Below are 15060 nucleotides of genomic sequence, written 5' to 3'. Positions count from 1 at the left end.
ACCACACTCGCTTATTAGCGTAAGAAATCTACACCGCATTGTATGCATGTTTCACACGACACTCAATCATGCCGATTATGGCCTTTACTTCACTATCAACTCATAAAATTATAATTAGTAAAAAAAGTTTTCTTAAGATTTTGACTCAATGACAATACTACCAAACGATTACATAAATGAAAAACTGCAGTTTTAGAGGTTAAGCATCCTTCCACATATAAGATAAAATCAAATGACAATCTTTCTAAAATGGAAACACGAACACAAAATACCAAATGGCTGTGAAGAAACAGAAAGAGAATCAACAGTAAGCGAAACCGAGCGGCACACAAATAGGCCAAAGCTTAGGCTGAAAACCGTTAAACTGAAATACCGAAATACTTTAATGAAAGGGGCTCTGGTTGTTAAAGCATTGTGATATAGACTTTTGTTTGTTGTTTAGGTGCTGTTGTTCTCTCTTTTTGTTCTCTTGTCTGTTATTATCAGATTATTTTTGAGCTCACCGTATTTACGGTACATGAAATGCTGTTTGTGGTAGCCAACAACAAAGCTGACAAAAACTAATTATCATCGCTGTAAACAATGATAGAGTACTAAACTTCTAATGTAATTAGAAATACTAATAACCCTAAAAGGAGTTATAAAGGTACTAAAATTATGCCTTAAATTCTAGTGACTACTTCTTTATTTCGCAAATATGATATAATTGAATCTACTCGTAGTGTTCTTAAGCTAAACCGTTATGCACACACATTATTCTTAAAACACTATCTCGTGCTCGAGTGGTCAGCGTAAGGTTTCACTCGAAGCAGAAAAACAGATTGGATTGACTTTAAACAAATCGTCAGATTACAGTCAGCTCTCTCGTAAGCGACCACCCTTGGGGCACGACAAAGTGGTCGCTTACGGGAGGTGGTCGCTTACGGGAAAGATCAACAAACTAAGCCTAAAACTGGATTGATTAATAAATTACATAAAAATATTACCTTAACAGATAAAATTAGGTAAATAGAAACTAATTTATTTGATTTTTTCACATCTATTCATTCCCTTGATCAAGCTTTGTATAACATCGTGGAACAGATCACTGTAACAATTCCCGTTTACCTACAGATCTAATTATAGCCATCTTCTCTGTCTGTAAACTGTGAGTATCTGTCAGCAGTTCGGGGAAGCGTCATTAAAAATTGAACTTTTGTCTCTTCTGACTAATGATTTACTAACGATCATACGTGATTATGTTGGGTGGTCGCTTACCAGAAACAGAAAACAAAAGAATATGTGTAATTTCTGGCCAAAAACGTGGTCGCGGTCCCTTAAGAAATTTGAGTAGTGGTCGCTTACGAGAGAGCTCTTGAAACAGTATTTAACTGAGAAACAAAACGGTTGTTTACGAAGTGGTCGCTTACGAGAGGTGGTCGCTTACGAGAAGTGGTCGCTATGAGAGAGTTGACTGTATACGCCTGACAACTGCACGTTACAAGGAGCGTTTTTCACAAAGTTGAAAACAGTTTATATTAATTTTTGTTGTTTTTCTCCTTACATTTATCAATATTCATTTAGTTCTAATCCATTTATACTTTCTAAGAATTGGTTAAGGAAAGCAAAATAGACGCAGCAATGCTTTCTCAGTGTCGCTACTTTTTTACTGTAAAGTTGTTAATAAAGAAGCGGGCTCAAGCTAACTCTGGGTCCTGCAAACGGGAGTCGCACCCATGATCTTTAAAGCGCTGGTTGGATGTTCTAGCACTGAACTATGGCGGACTGGTGGTAAGCGAGGCAATATAACTAGGTTCAAATATGTGACACATGTCCTTCCAGAACTACAATATGTCAATGCTCAATATGCCAACAGCAAAATGAGAAAGCCACCCATTGCTCAATAGTAGAGTATCCAAACGGCACCTGCAAGGTCATGGGTACGAATTTATTTGGGAGGACTCAGAATTTCTTGCTGAATATTTTTTTTCAACTTGAGCACGATTTTTCTTTAATTCATTTATGCAAGGCACCATTTCACCTCTAGTATAGTTGATGTTAAAACAAATTGCTATTTTGGGTCAAACGAGAACGTGAATCGTCGAGAGAAGACAAGGGTTCGAACGCTTGATCTCAGTTGCTTACAACTCTCATGCGCCCTTTTCGATTTCCGAATGCTCTGAAAGAGCATCAATTCGCGTTAGTTCTTTTAAAACCACATTATAATTTGACACCGACTTTCCATGAAACAAGCAACAAGCCCAGCAAACTATTCAAATTATTAAACTTCCATTACACTGCATATCAATCATTCCACCTGATTTTTTCTCTTAGGCGCCTTCACCAGATTCTTCTTCATTTCCCATGTTTTCCTGATCCTTGCTGTTTCCCGTGAATTCAGTAGTAGGCTAAGGGTTATACAAACGCAAATTTAAAATCAGATTCCGAAGTTTAGGTATTTCCTTAACAGTCGACAAAAAAGTTGTTAGGGTTCTGTATGCAGGTTTTTATTAGCGAGACAACTGAATTAGCGTGACGCTTTATTTAACCTTCTAAATAAAACCAAAAACAGCAATTATTTTAGTGCAAAACCGAATTTATAAGTCTTGTTTAACTTATGTAGGGTTACAGAAGTTTGCAGCTTATTTTTTTTATAACAAGCATATCTAAACAGACTTCTTAGAAGATTTCATTCAAAGGCTTCCTGCTAACCAAATTAAAAAAAAAAGAAAAACAGATATTACCACGGACTTTACAACAAAGTGCCCCTAACCCCTAAGTTTTGCTGCAATCAAAATTAAAACTCTCTTTGTTTCTGATCATTTGCACGAAAAAAAAAATATGGCCTTAGGACTTTTTCTCGATTTTCTAAGAATTTCCAAATTTTGTAGAGCTGCCGCCACTTCGATACACGGCCAAGAATTTCAGTAGGAGAATGGGTCTAGTTGTGGTTTGTGGCGTCAACCGGGAAGCCCTGTTTGAGAATCGAAGAGGAAATTTAGTGAGAAGGATAGATGCCAGATAGATGTGTTATAGCTAACTGCAGCAACATTGTGAATACAACGAATGGTAGTTTTGCTCATGCGATTCCTTTCTTCAGCGATTTGCGCCCTGAAGCGAAGAAACTACGCAAAAATATTGGGTGGACTTCGTGAAGACAAAACAAGCTCAATGGGAACCTATGAAGCACTCAGCAGTCTGTACGCAGCACTTCAAACCAGGACCCACATTTTCAAAGATGGGAGAATTATCTCATACCGAGTGGATAACTCGCTATCCAGTGGATGAAATTAATCGACTTGTGTCATTTCGGTTGTTCAAAGCCGTTGCGTTTGTTATTTTAATAAATACTTCAATTTCCGGGCAAGAACTTGATAATGGCGTCATGACGACTCCGAAACGTTGTTCGGTATTATCGTTTATTTTCACCTGCCTAAGAAAACCCGAGCCTTTGAAATGTTGTTTCGAGCTCTCCACAAACACAGAAAAATAGAAACTGGTCGTTTCGCCTATGAGTTGATTCGCTAACAGCCAGTTCACAAACGTCGTAGGTCAGGAGTTCGCTAACGTCTTACTTTGATGTAATATAACTTATATATTTACAATAAGGGAGAAAGGTCACTGCCTTCTTTAACCTAACTACCAAATTGTTGTTGTTGTTTTAAGACTAACCTGCAAGGACATCTGACTTCGACTGGAAGTTTTTTCGTGGAGTGCCTTGATTTTTTCTTGAAGATCGTTCAATGTTTCCCCAACTAGAGCAAACGGAAACGTAATTTGCTTTTCTGTTGTCTAATATTTCTTTAATATTGAAAGTTTGAAAATAGACGTTTTGGAAATTACATACACGGTTATTGAAAATGGAGCATAAGGCAACTGGGAGCTGACCATGTTCTGAGTTCATAATATACCCGTGAGGAATAAATGAATGTGAATAATTATAAAGCATGTATACTTACTGCGGATGAAAAGTTATACAAAAGAAAGATTCTCGCAGTTATCTACGTAACCAGACTGTTCAGACTATCCATCTTGCGTCCGTTTTTCATATTAAAAGAACTACTTGGCCCATAATCAGGCGTACTACAAAACAATGTTCACAGCATCGAACTTAGTGGGTCGGAATCGACCAATCAGAGCCAATGAACATGACTTTAACAATCCCCTGAACTAGAATTTATTTTCCTCTGAGACGCCCGTTAATATACAGTAATTGGTGACAAAGTGAAAAACTTTACCTTTGAGTTTTTCTCTTGGGAGTTTATGTTATTACAAGCTTAATAAAGGGACCTAGACCAACGGGCTTTCGTCCATACAACTTTGCCTTATCTCTAGGCTTCGGCGCGACCTAATTGATTTATTTTAGTTTGTAGAAGTCTCTTACGTTTAGTAGGCTATGTGTAGAATTAGTGGAATCAATTCTTGAACCACATTTGAATGTTGCAAACATATTGTTTACATAATCGGGGAACAGAAAACCAATGCTGACTAGTACTTGCCAACACTACAGTCAATAACATAAACGCATAAATTTTTTTTGCCATTTCTCCTGTAAATTTCTAATCTTTGTCATTTACCCTTATCAGGATACGGATGCGGATGGATAGTGGTCAAAGACCTGGTCAGAACAAAAATGTGAGAGAGCTATCGAACTTCCTCACAGTTAACCACCATCTATATCATGCCCACTCATCGAATTTGAACCTCCTCCAATTAAAAGCTTATGCAGAGCTCAAATCTCCCCTCAACTCTCGTCCAAGATGAATGAATACAAACCCTTGTGCAACTCCTCTGAATGCTGTGTTTCGATTTTCTTCAGCTGGTCCAACTTGTCGTCAACTAAAAAAACCAAAGAATCATTAGTTAGCACCCTATAAATTCAGAATATCAAATTGTTGCCAAAAAGGATCTAGAAGGGTTTGAATCAGCCCCTAGGCTACCACAGCTAAATTGACACTTTGGGGGCGAAACAGAACTTTTGAATAGGCCATTTTACAGTTGTGTGCTTAGTGACCCGGCCTTGGATTGGAGGCGAGGTTGGGGGTGACCTTGTTTTGATACAAACCTCACTGCTTTTCATATATAAATGCAAACTAGTTAGCATTAAAAGAGCATGATCTACATATGAAAGTAATAAAGTTATAATTATTATCTTGTTTTTCTAAAAGTTCGCGGATATCTGTGCTATATGAGATGTATCTACCACTACTACCACTACTACTACTACTACTTATTATTATTTTTCAACTTATTTATTACCTGATAACGAAAATAATCCCTGGTATTTTTCTTTGTAGCGTTCGGTGGTAGCGGGAATAAATTCTTCTCTAAAGTATTTGTTGTATTTCGTTTTCCGATCGTCAGAATTCTAGAAATTACAAAGAACAAAATCTTCATCAATTCATTTGATGCCAAGGAAGAAATGTCATGTCATTGATTTTAGTTTTAAAGTGTTTCATTACAACTTTAACGTTAAAGCTCCTCACTAACTATCACTGTATGTCAAAGACCAAGGGAATGAAAAGTGATGAATCGGCCATTAACCTTGTTTTTGTTTTCAATACGCCGTACTTTACTCTTTATAATGAAAAGGTAATTATTTCAAAGGCAATTTAGGCTTAAGATGATGACTTCTAACAAATAACTTCCACCAACCCTCAAATCAACACAACAACTTTCATTTCGAGTTCCTAAGGGGAGTCGAAATTATGACTTTCCTGGTGCCGGTTAGGACCCACTAACCACTGAGTACGCGCGAAGCGAGGAAAACGCGGAAGCGCCTCGCGCGTGCATCCGATTCCTTTTATTCCCTCTTTCTCTTTCTAGTGGCTCGCCTGAGCCACGTTAAAAGGGGAAATAATGACGGTCCTTTCTAAGTAAAAGGTCAATAAATGTACAAATTAAATGACTGGATTAAATAGCTAAGTTATTTCCGCGATATAGTTTATGTACAGTGACAGTCACGTGACCAATGAAGGTGTAACGGCATGGTTATTGTCTTGGAAATGTCAATAGACACGCTCATTTCCATTCTTTCTGATTGTCAACTTGGAAACATATTGTAACATATTGTAACATCAATCTTAATTAACAAATTTTAGTTGGAATTGGAATTGCTTAGTTGCAAATGATTCTGGGGTGGTCTTAATTATGGTTACAATATTGTTTCCAATTATTATTATCATTATCATAGTGCCTCAAGACTAAATGAATTTCTTACAAAAAAGTAGTAAATACCTCCTTTCGGGTATCCTCATTCTTGGAGAGGTAGATTTGTGAGATTGGATATGTGAGTAGGTTGTATGGTATAACAATGGCATGCCTGCGTTCAAACTGCTCTTCCAACACGGCCAGCCCAAATTTCCACTCAACTTCCCAGTTGGTCTAACGAATCGCCAAGAAAAGGAAAAGAAGGTGAGGCGAATGAGAAATTTTCGTTTTCGGTGGTTATTTTAACACTTTGTTGATATTTAGAATTAATCTTTACACCTCATGTTGTTGTTTAGTCCCATGGCGGGAGGGGTGGGGGGGGGGGGGGGGTACTCCGGATTTCAAGTGACGGGAATGATCGAATGAGGGGAAAAAAATCAAAACCCCGGAAATCCCTAGGGCTTCCAACCAAACTCCCTCGACCAAAGATTCACCCCCAAAAAATCCCATGCCGCCGGAATTTCCGAGCCTTAAAAATTTCCAGAAAGGATTAAATGATCTAACACGAAAAAAAAAAAAATTGAATTGTTGTGTTTGTTTATTTATCTAACTCGTCTGGCAGTCATTCTTGTTTAACAACACTACAGACACCTAGCAACATCTTCTGTTTTATTTTTATGAATGACAACTCTAAACAAGACCACCCGGGGCAAGAATATTACAAACATTTTTGGCGCCTTTAAATGACATGCAACCAGGAACCGTATTAGTTTCGCGAATTGGTAATCGATGAACCAAGCCTAAAAGCGTGAAACAAAGCCCATGACAATATCTAGACTTTAACTATACAAGCTAGTTTTGTATGAGGCGACGACAGTATTGCCGAAACGTCGCCTTTTTCTACTAGAGCAAAGATGAACGATATTTACCTTAAGATATTACCTAATGCAAAAGCAGAAGTAATTATCCTAAAATGAAGAGGTGTTTGCTTGCTGTCCCAGTAGCTTTTATGGCTTTTTATCTTATTTGTTATTTTCTTAATAAAATACATTTTTACGAAATTCTTAAGGATGATTTTGTGCGTATACAGTTATCAAGTCTACATGAAATGTACACTTACTTCACTATCCAGTAAACACACTCCTATACGTATTCACCGCTAGCTTAAGGTTTAATTAAGTTTTCTTAGGAAGAAATGGTTCTTTACCCTGTATTTTTTGAAGGTACTTGTTAATAAAGCCACCAGGATGTTCACCAGCATGATCACCGACAAAATCAAAAAAATCAAGTACAGGACTGCAACAATTTCCGAAGTCAAAGTGGTGTGTGATTCTAAATCTGTCGACTCCATGATTCCAAATACAGACCAGACCAGCTGTCTAGCCGCCTTATAAAGACTAAAAAAAAAAAGAAAAGAAAAAGAAGAGGAATCGCTGTGATGATGCAGTCAACATGTCAGTCATTATGGTTATGTCAATCACAAGTGCACTCAAGTTTACGATTGTAAATTACAAACGTTGAATAAAGGAGGGAGCAGTGCCAAAATTTTCAAAAAAGCCCAGACGTTTTGGGCCTAGCTTTTCATTAGAGGAAGTGAACTGTGATTTCCTTGAAAACACACGGCACGAGACCAGTGTTTGAATTTCGGAGACACGCAGGCGAGCGCATGGAATTCAAATAAAACGAAACTCAAAATTGAGTCCGCGTGGCTTGTGCTGTTCCCGCGAGCGTGTTGGTAAATTATGTTTGTAGACATTCCCGATCTCAGAGCAATGGCATAAGGGCATTGCCAAATCTAGCTCATGAACATCAACGCACTCCCACAATAGCGAGCACAATTCTTATATCAAAGAGAAAAAAAGTTTTGGCTCAGTCCTTTTCAGAACAATGTGTTGAGTATCATTTCAACAGTTTTAGAAATGTGAAAAGAAAATATCGCCACATGTACCTACCACGAGAACGCCTCTTGAGAGCAAAACCTTTATAAAGAAATAAAGGAAAAAATCAATTACTTTATATACATATTATTAGAATAGACAAATGGGACGATCTCGAATTTAACACACACTCGGGATGTTGAGATTAGCAGTTCTTTAACTACAAGTCATCGTGAATCACCTGAAATACATAACTATTACCGATTCTAAGTATACACCTCCTTTCAACTATCACCAAATAGTATACAACTTTTCCACAAAAACCTTACCTCAGGCAGCCACATCGATAAAAAAAAAAAAAATCCCTCTGGTATAGCAGCCCTAAAGTGGGTGAGACAATTTGTCCCCACAACTACGTTGCATCTTATTTACAAAACTCGATTATTAGTAGTATAGTATACACCAGCTAGGCCTTTTTTTTTGAGGAGGAATCTCATTAACTTGAGGGGGAATTAATAAACCCAGATGACGTCATCGCCTATTGTCTTGATCTCGTGGCTAAAATGCACTCGATATTCATTAACGTTACTTTAATTATAATACAATGATGTCATTTTTTATTTTAGCCTTACCAACAGGTTATTATCCGCTTTAACAGGTTTATCAACGATGTCATGTTCTATTTTTATCCATGTTAACACTGAGAAACTTCGATATAAACTAAACAAAACTGGCAAGAACACAAGATTTATCTCGTATGTATACCTATAACAAGTCAGAGATGGCTTTTCGTATCCAAAAAGAAAAGTGTTAGAGGATGGAGTTACCATCGTGTCTCTAGAAATTTAAGCATGAGTTGTAATTAAATTTGTTTTGTTAAGGGTTAAAATAGCGATGTATAATTGCTATTCCAATATTCTACGTATTTTATTTTATTATATTACACTTTTTGGCTTTCTCCGAAAGGTTTGAGGATTGTATATATAAGTTTGTGATAAATAAATAAACTAACTTGGTTGGTTTAAACGCGTTTTGATTATTCGTTGAATAAACACGAGAGGGCTTTCCCACGCGCGACCCCACGCGCTATCCCAGGAAAAACCCCAGTCTGGAAATGGCGTTTTTGGCGAGATAAATCTTGTGTTCTAGCCAGTTTTGGCTTAACTGTTGCATACTATACTACTATTATTGCATAAAGCTATCTGACAAACTTCAAACACTTCAAAACGCTGATGCATCACGAGTGATTAAAAGTATTAATTGGACCAATCTTAGAACTCAGCGCTACATTTAAAAGTCCGTAATGGTTGATAAATCCCTAAACGGCCTCGCTCCTGAGCATTTAAGTTCCAAATTTATAAATCGATCTAAGGCCACTGCGTACACTTTCCGGGATTCTGTAAATAAACTAGCTATTCCTTTGCCACGAACTTATTATCCTCGTAATAGTTTTCGCTACAGCGTCGCTGTTCTCTGGAATAGTCTTCCTCAAAATGTGAGGCAAGCAGAATCTCTGGGTGAATTTAAGAGACTTTTAGATAATTGCTATATTAAAATTCTAGGCACGGCATCCATGGAAAACAGGTGTTTTATTAGTAAATAATTAACTGATTAAATTTGACTGTGGGTAAATAAAGATTACTACTAAGTGTTTTTTGTTTGTTTTGTCTTCCTCTTTTGGGACAATTGTGTTACATAGTGCGCGCCTTTTTCAATTAAAGAAACACAATATATTTTTCCTGAAGATCAGTACAAAGGTAACTTACGGTGTGTATCCTGCTGCAATTTCCTCTGTTTGATTGTTGCTTGAAATTAGAAATGACATCTCGGCTAAGAAAATCTTTGTCAAGCCCACCGAGAATGCAGCAACCACGAAAGCAAACTGCACAAGAATAGTCAGCAAATCAACATACATTCTAAACAAAGCTAACTGTAGTGGACCGAAGACAGAACTCAGTGCCAAGAGATTGGAAAATCGAATAATCAGGAACATGGTGTTAAAGCCGTAGAGGTAATTAAGGATCTCCAGTAAACGATTGTTGAATGGATCCCCGCCGCGGATGATAACGATAACTCGGAGGATGATGATGATGATATAAATAGCCATGGTTAACAGATCAACCCAGTTCCACATATCTCTGCAAGTAATAATGACGATGACGATGATGATGATGATAATAATAACAACAATTATAAGAATTATAATAAATAATCATAATTATGATGAATTTCGAGTAATGCACTTTTCATCAGCAAACGGAAGTCGACTTTCAACATGCAATCAGATTCTATCCATGCTAAGTTTTTATAGGACTTAGCACGCATCGGAAGTAACTTAAACGAAAGAGCAAAAGACCAAGCCCCGTTAACATAATAACATGGGTAACGGTGCGTCATCTTTTATAAACAGCAAAAACACATAACCTTGTAACTAAAAATAATAAACTTATACAATTCTATCTATTTTTAGATACCACTTGACCGGGCTGTAAAAAGTCTCGTTTCTCTGCACTGAGTGGTTAATTTCTTTTGCAAATGCGTCTTGTATAACGTCTGCTATTTTGTTTCACTGTAGTGGCGCCTCAAGATAAATTTTATCCATTAGAAAATTTCCACTTCCGAATGAGTTCCACTTGATTTCAACTTCTGTATTCAGTGAAATAAATGTCTTCTTCTGCAACTTGTTCAAGATAGCAAACCCTTAAACATTCTATCCATTTTTATGACGGTAGAATCAAATGACTGTGAAGCTAGCATGAGTATCAGGCTTTTCAGGGATGGGGGGTGGGGAGGTTTAGGGGGACGACTGCTTTGACACAAGCCTTCCATCCCCGCACCACACGATACGCGTCCATGAACATTGTGGCCAGTCAAAATCAATTTCGGTTACGCCAAGTGTCAACACGAGCCGCAGAGTTCAGGTTGCTAAATTTTTACTGAGATAGCGCGCTCAGAGCGGTTAAAAGAACTGCCGTAAAAATAATTCAGGTAATTGGGCAAAACACACTTTTAAAGTGCTTTAATCTCTCGCTTTCTCTGTAGTGGCGGTAGCGTTAACTTCAGAGTGAATTGTTCACCAAACACGAACAAGTTGACTCGGTAAGGCATTGACCTCTAAAATCCTGTTCATTGCTATCAGTAAACCGAAAAAAAGTCAAATTACACTTGGTTGGATCCGAGTAAAGAACGTTTACGACGCACCACACGCTCCATTTCACTCTTTGATGTCTTTAAATTTCCAATAACAGTCATAACAAGGGTACCTTTCATAGCCGTTGCTGTTATTGGTGTCTTCGAATCAACCCCAGCCGACGACTGCATGTCTTCGCACTGTAGCCAAAAAGGATTTTCTACAGTTTATATTTACAATATGTTATCAGTGAAGCCCGTTCAAGTTACCCAAGCGCGCTGTTCGAAACGGCTTCCTCGGCAGAGTTCTCGATCGATCTTGTATTGAATCCGACGAACGGACATAAGGACATAAGGCTTCTTTTAATTACATTCATTTTTATCTTAAGCCAAATTATAGTAACATGACTTCAAATTCAGTTCGCAGATAAGAGTAGCCTTTCCCACGGTGTTAGATAATAATCTTTTGTGTTTCATCCGGTGAGCGTAAACGTCCGAAATCCGGACGTTTGTGTCCGACCTTCCTTCCCTTTCTGCTCCCTCCCCTCTCCCCTTACGAAAGCCTGACACTTAGGTTACTGTAAAGCTTAAAATAATCCCATTGCATCATTTGATGAAAGGGGTGGAGGGATCATCCGCCGTCCTTCACCCTTCACCCCGATAATGTCATTATTCTATTTTTAGATTATGCTGTCATCATTTCCAATGACGTCACCCCTGGGGATAATGACGTCACTTCAACTTTACTCCAACTGGCGTAGAACTGTTTGTCTCATACTACTTACGTATTTTAAGGTTTTGTAAAAGATAGCTCAAAAGATGATTGCAAGGTAGATAGAAGTGAGGAGGGAGAGGGCAGTGCTTATCGAAATCTAAGCGTTTTGTTTTTCTCACAAAAAAAATTGAACCAATGGCGTCGATTTGATTTGATTGGATGGACTGAGTTGGGTGATCGAACTCGCGCGTTTGGTAATCGAACACACCCACAAGTTACAGTTGGATTTTGTTTGATTACCGAACTAATTGCAAAGCAATCGAACAATTGGGTTGATTAAGTTTGAATGATATTTCGTTCGGTTTCGTTCGATTGACTGCGCAGACGTTGTTGATAAATAAAATAAAAAAACCTTTATTTTACGTGGTAACTGCTCTTAGCTATAATCAGCTACTTTACAGACATACCACGAACCATATGTTTGGGATAAACGCATGTTGAGAAATCAATCCAGTCCGGGGGGTTAGTTTTGCTCTTAGTTGAAAGTGCCATAGAACAAGGAGTCTCGTTCCGGAAATTGTGGGACACTAGTGTTACTAGTTTTACTTACCTAAAATAGATTTTTTTCCGGATTTCAGGTGCTGATGATCTCCACTGGTCGTACTCGCTAAGCATCACTGCCATGAAGAAAATAAAAACTAGATATTCCTCGACCACTGGCAAAACAGAAGAACCCAGAATGCATATCCGGCAGTGAAGTGCAATGAAGACCATTCTCATAAATTGAGTCTTTATGAAGATTACCAAAGGAGTGTTGATGTAATCATAGTACCTTTCTGTTGAATGAAAAAAAACAAAAACAAAAACAAAACAAAACAAAAAAAAACCCAGCAGTTATTTATCCCCATTGTAATATGTCAGCGGTAAGCGAGTAATATCTTTGAAATCCTACAATAAAATTGGTTCCGTAAACGGGTAGAATTTTGCTATGTGTAGCGTGTGTTATTAAATACCGGATTTCCAGTGAATACGCAGCAATATCCAGTCGTTCACATTTGAGGGAAACGTAATCAAGGGAAAAGCCAATTTTAGGTTGGTGTCAGCCATGAAGATGGCCTCAAGTGTCCTCCGGAGCACGTAGAGGATAAGTAGAAAGTAAGTTAGCTATAAAGGCCAATTCCGCTGGGACTGAAGAATACGAATGGCATCGTCAACCCTGACATAACTCAAACAAAGGGGGTATCTTGCAAAGTGGCCATTAATGCTATTACGTGAAGGATAGGACAGATAGCAGAGGGCCAGCTGCCGCAAAGACACCCTGTTTGTACAGCGGCTGAACGCATGCGCACACAAATTGCCCTCCTGTTCCACAAAACATGTTAATTTGTTCTCTCTTTGCACTATATCACTGATTGCAGTCGCCCCTTCCGCTTTGTCCATAACACACAAAACAATAAAATTAAAAACTTGTCGTTCTGTGGTAATCAAGACCTGATAAATCCGATTTTCTTCTTTTCAACATTTAATTTCGTTTTTTGTGTTGTTTGTTTTTGAACACGTGATATTTTCCAGCAGCAGCTCTCCGAACCACTGCAAAAAATGTGCAGTGTGAGAAATACGACATGTTTGGCAGTTATCACAATATAAATAGACCTCTTTGTTCTTCTTTGTTTAAGATTTGATTGTATTTGGTGTTTATTTTTGTGAAGTTGTGATGTTTTTCAAAGTTAGCGGCTCGCCGAACAACGGCAAAACAATTCCCAGTGTGAGAAATGCGGCCGGGGTTGGCACTAATCATAATTTGAAAAGACCTGTCTTTGTTCACCAGCCACTGAGAGATAAACCACTCAAAACGGCGTTTGGAAGCTCTGAAAACACAATGAAAACACAGCAATTGTAATTTTTGTGGGTGTTCGAAGGAATATTTTTCTTTAGTTTTCGACCGAATTTAAACGCCATAAAAACTTTTATATTACGCTTTGGTGACCTATGGTTTCATACGATCACCTATTCAGGAAGTCTATTACTGCTTCCGAGTTGATGTTTGTTTGGAAAAAGCTGGACCGCCGATAACAGCTGAAGGAAATGGTGTTGTTGACGTTGAAGATTGGCGTAAGGCGAAAAATAACAGAATAAGGCTGTTTTAAAAGAGCCCTATCTTGGGGAGCCCGTGTACAACGACGCACAGGCAAATATGTCCGATGACGAGCTCCATTATGTTTTGTGAAAGTCGACAAAAAGGGCTGTAGTTTTCGAAATTTGAATTCTGCTTTAAATTTTCAAATGAAACAAAGGACTGGTACAGAAGTTGGTATAGATGTCAAACAGGCTAAGGTTCTTTTGCGAAAGTTATATATAAAATTTGTTGGGAACATGGTTATTTTTTTGGGGAAAGATAATCCTAAAGTTTTAGGAAATACCTTGCTATAGGTTTTGGGCTTAAATTTCGGTCTCAGGATAGGCCAAGAACATCGTTATCGGAGAAATATATTGGGCCCTACTGACGTCCATGCCAGCGTAGCCTGGTCAAGGGATGATGATGATGATGATTATCATCATTTTTGCCAGAGGTTATCGCAGGGTACCCTCTAAGGCGACCTTTTTCCCGAAGGCGTTGTTTTTGGCCTGGATAAATAGTGAATAAACATTTTGCGTTCCTTTGTTCGTTTTGAGGACCCTGCAAGAGAATAAAATCCCCTTTGTGTGGACTGAAAAAGTTAATCAAAATTAAATTTATGTTAAAAGTTGACGTTCCCATGTCTCTCAGACAGCCTTTACCTCCAAAACTATTCCCTGATTGCTCTTTTGTACGATTTCCATCTTCAGGAGTCACCTCTGGGTGCTTTGCCGTTTGATCTGTGGCTAATGGAACCAATTCCAGTTGTTCTTCTCTGCTTTCCGGGATCGTCTCCTTTGGCTTCCGTTGAAGTGTCTCTTTCATTTGATTCCTTTTCCGATTTCTTTTCTGGTCTCTGTAAAAAGTGTATCCAATCAGTGGAAGCAGAAGAGGGGTTAGGATTGTCTCCAGCACAACAAATGACGACCACAGAAGAATGTGCAGTACTCCAGCCGACCTAAAAGGTGATCCCCTTTGCCACCTCAGCTTCACTCTTTTGAACAAAAATGGATGGGATACAAACTGCAAGAAAGTAGAAAAATATTTTGATTGCACAGTTTTCCCCCACTGACAGTCAAAGTTTGGACCTCATG

The 15060-nt window shown here is 38.2% G+C and overlaps 2 protein-coding genes across 7 annotated transcripts in view; both read right to left on the bottom strand.

Annotated features, from left to right (window-relative positions):
* Positions 1-890: 890 nt before the first annotated feature.
* On the bottom strand, positions 891-8430 carry LOC146474715 (uncharacterized). Its single transcript, XM_085116493.1, has 7 exons — positions 8082-8430; positions 7337-7526; positions 6217-6363; positions 5239-5347; positions 4756-4818; positions 3652-3734; positions 891-2387 (listed from the first exon to the last, which is right to left on the bottom strand). The coding sequence occupies exons 2-7, from the start codon at positions 7478-7480 to the stop codon at positions 2310-2312; spliced, it is 624 nt and encodes a 207-aa protein (XP_084972619.1). The 5' UTR covers positions 7481-7526; positions 8082-8430; the 3' UTR covers positions 891-2309.
* Positions 8431-9362: 932 nt separating this feature from the next.
* Positions 9363-15060, bottom strand: part of LOC146474713 (uncharacterized) — a 37518-nt gene continuing 31820 nt past the window's right edge. For 5 of the 6 annotated variants that reach the window (XM_085116478.1, XM_085116480.1, XM_085116477.1 and 2 more), the window contains 3 exons: positions 14629-14989; positions 12461-12686; positions 9363-10144 (listed from right to left, as the gene is read on the bottom strand). In XM_085116478.1, coding sequence (XP_084972604.1) covers positions 9769-10144; positions 12461-12686; positions 14629-14989 — 963 coding nt within the window. In that variant the 3' untranslated portion in view covers positions 9363-9768. The remainder of the gene's footprint in view (positions 10145-12460; positions 12687-14628; positions 14990-15060) is intronic. The other variant, XM_085116482.1, reaches the window with a different exon arrangement.

Source organism: Pavona decussata, unplaced genomic scaffold, assembly GCF_977016875.1.
Source record: "Pavona decussata unplaced genomic scaffold, jaPavDecu1.1 SCAFFOLD_87, whole genome shotgun sequence".
NCBI classification, from domain to species: domain Eukaryota; kingdom Metazoa; phylum Cnidaria; class Anthozoa; order Scleractinia; family Agariciidae; genus Pavona; species Pavona decussata.
This window is presented reverse-complemented; position numbering and strand designations above follow the sequence as displayed.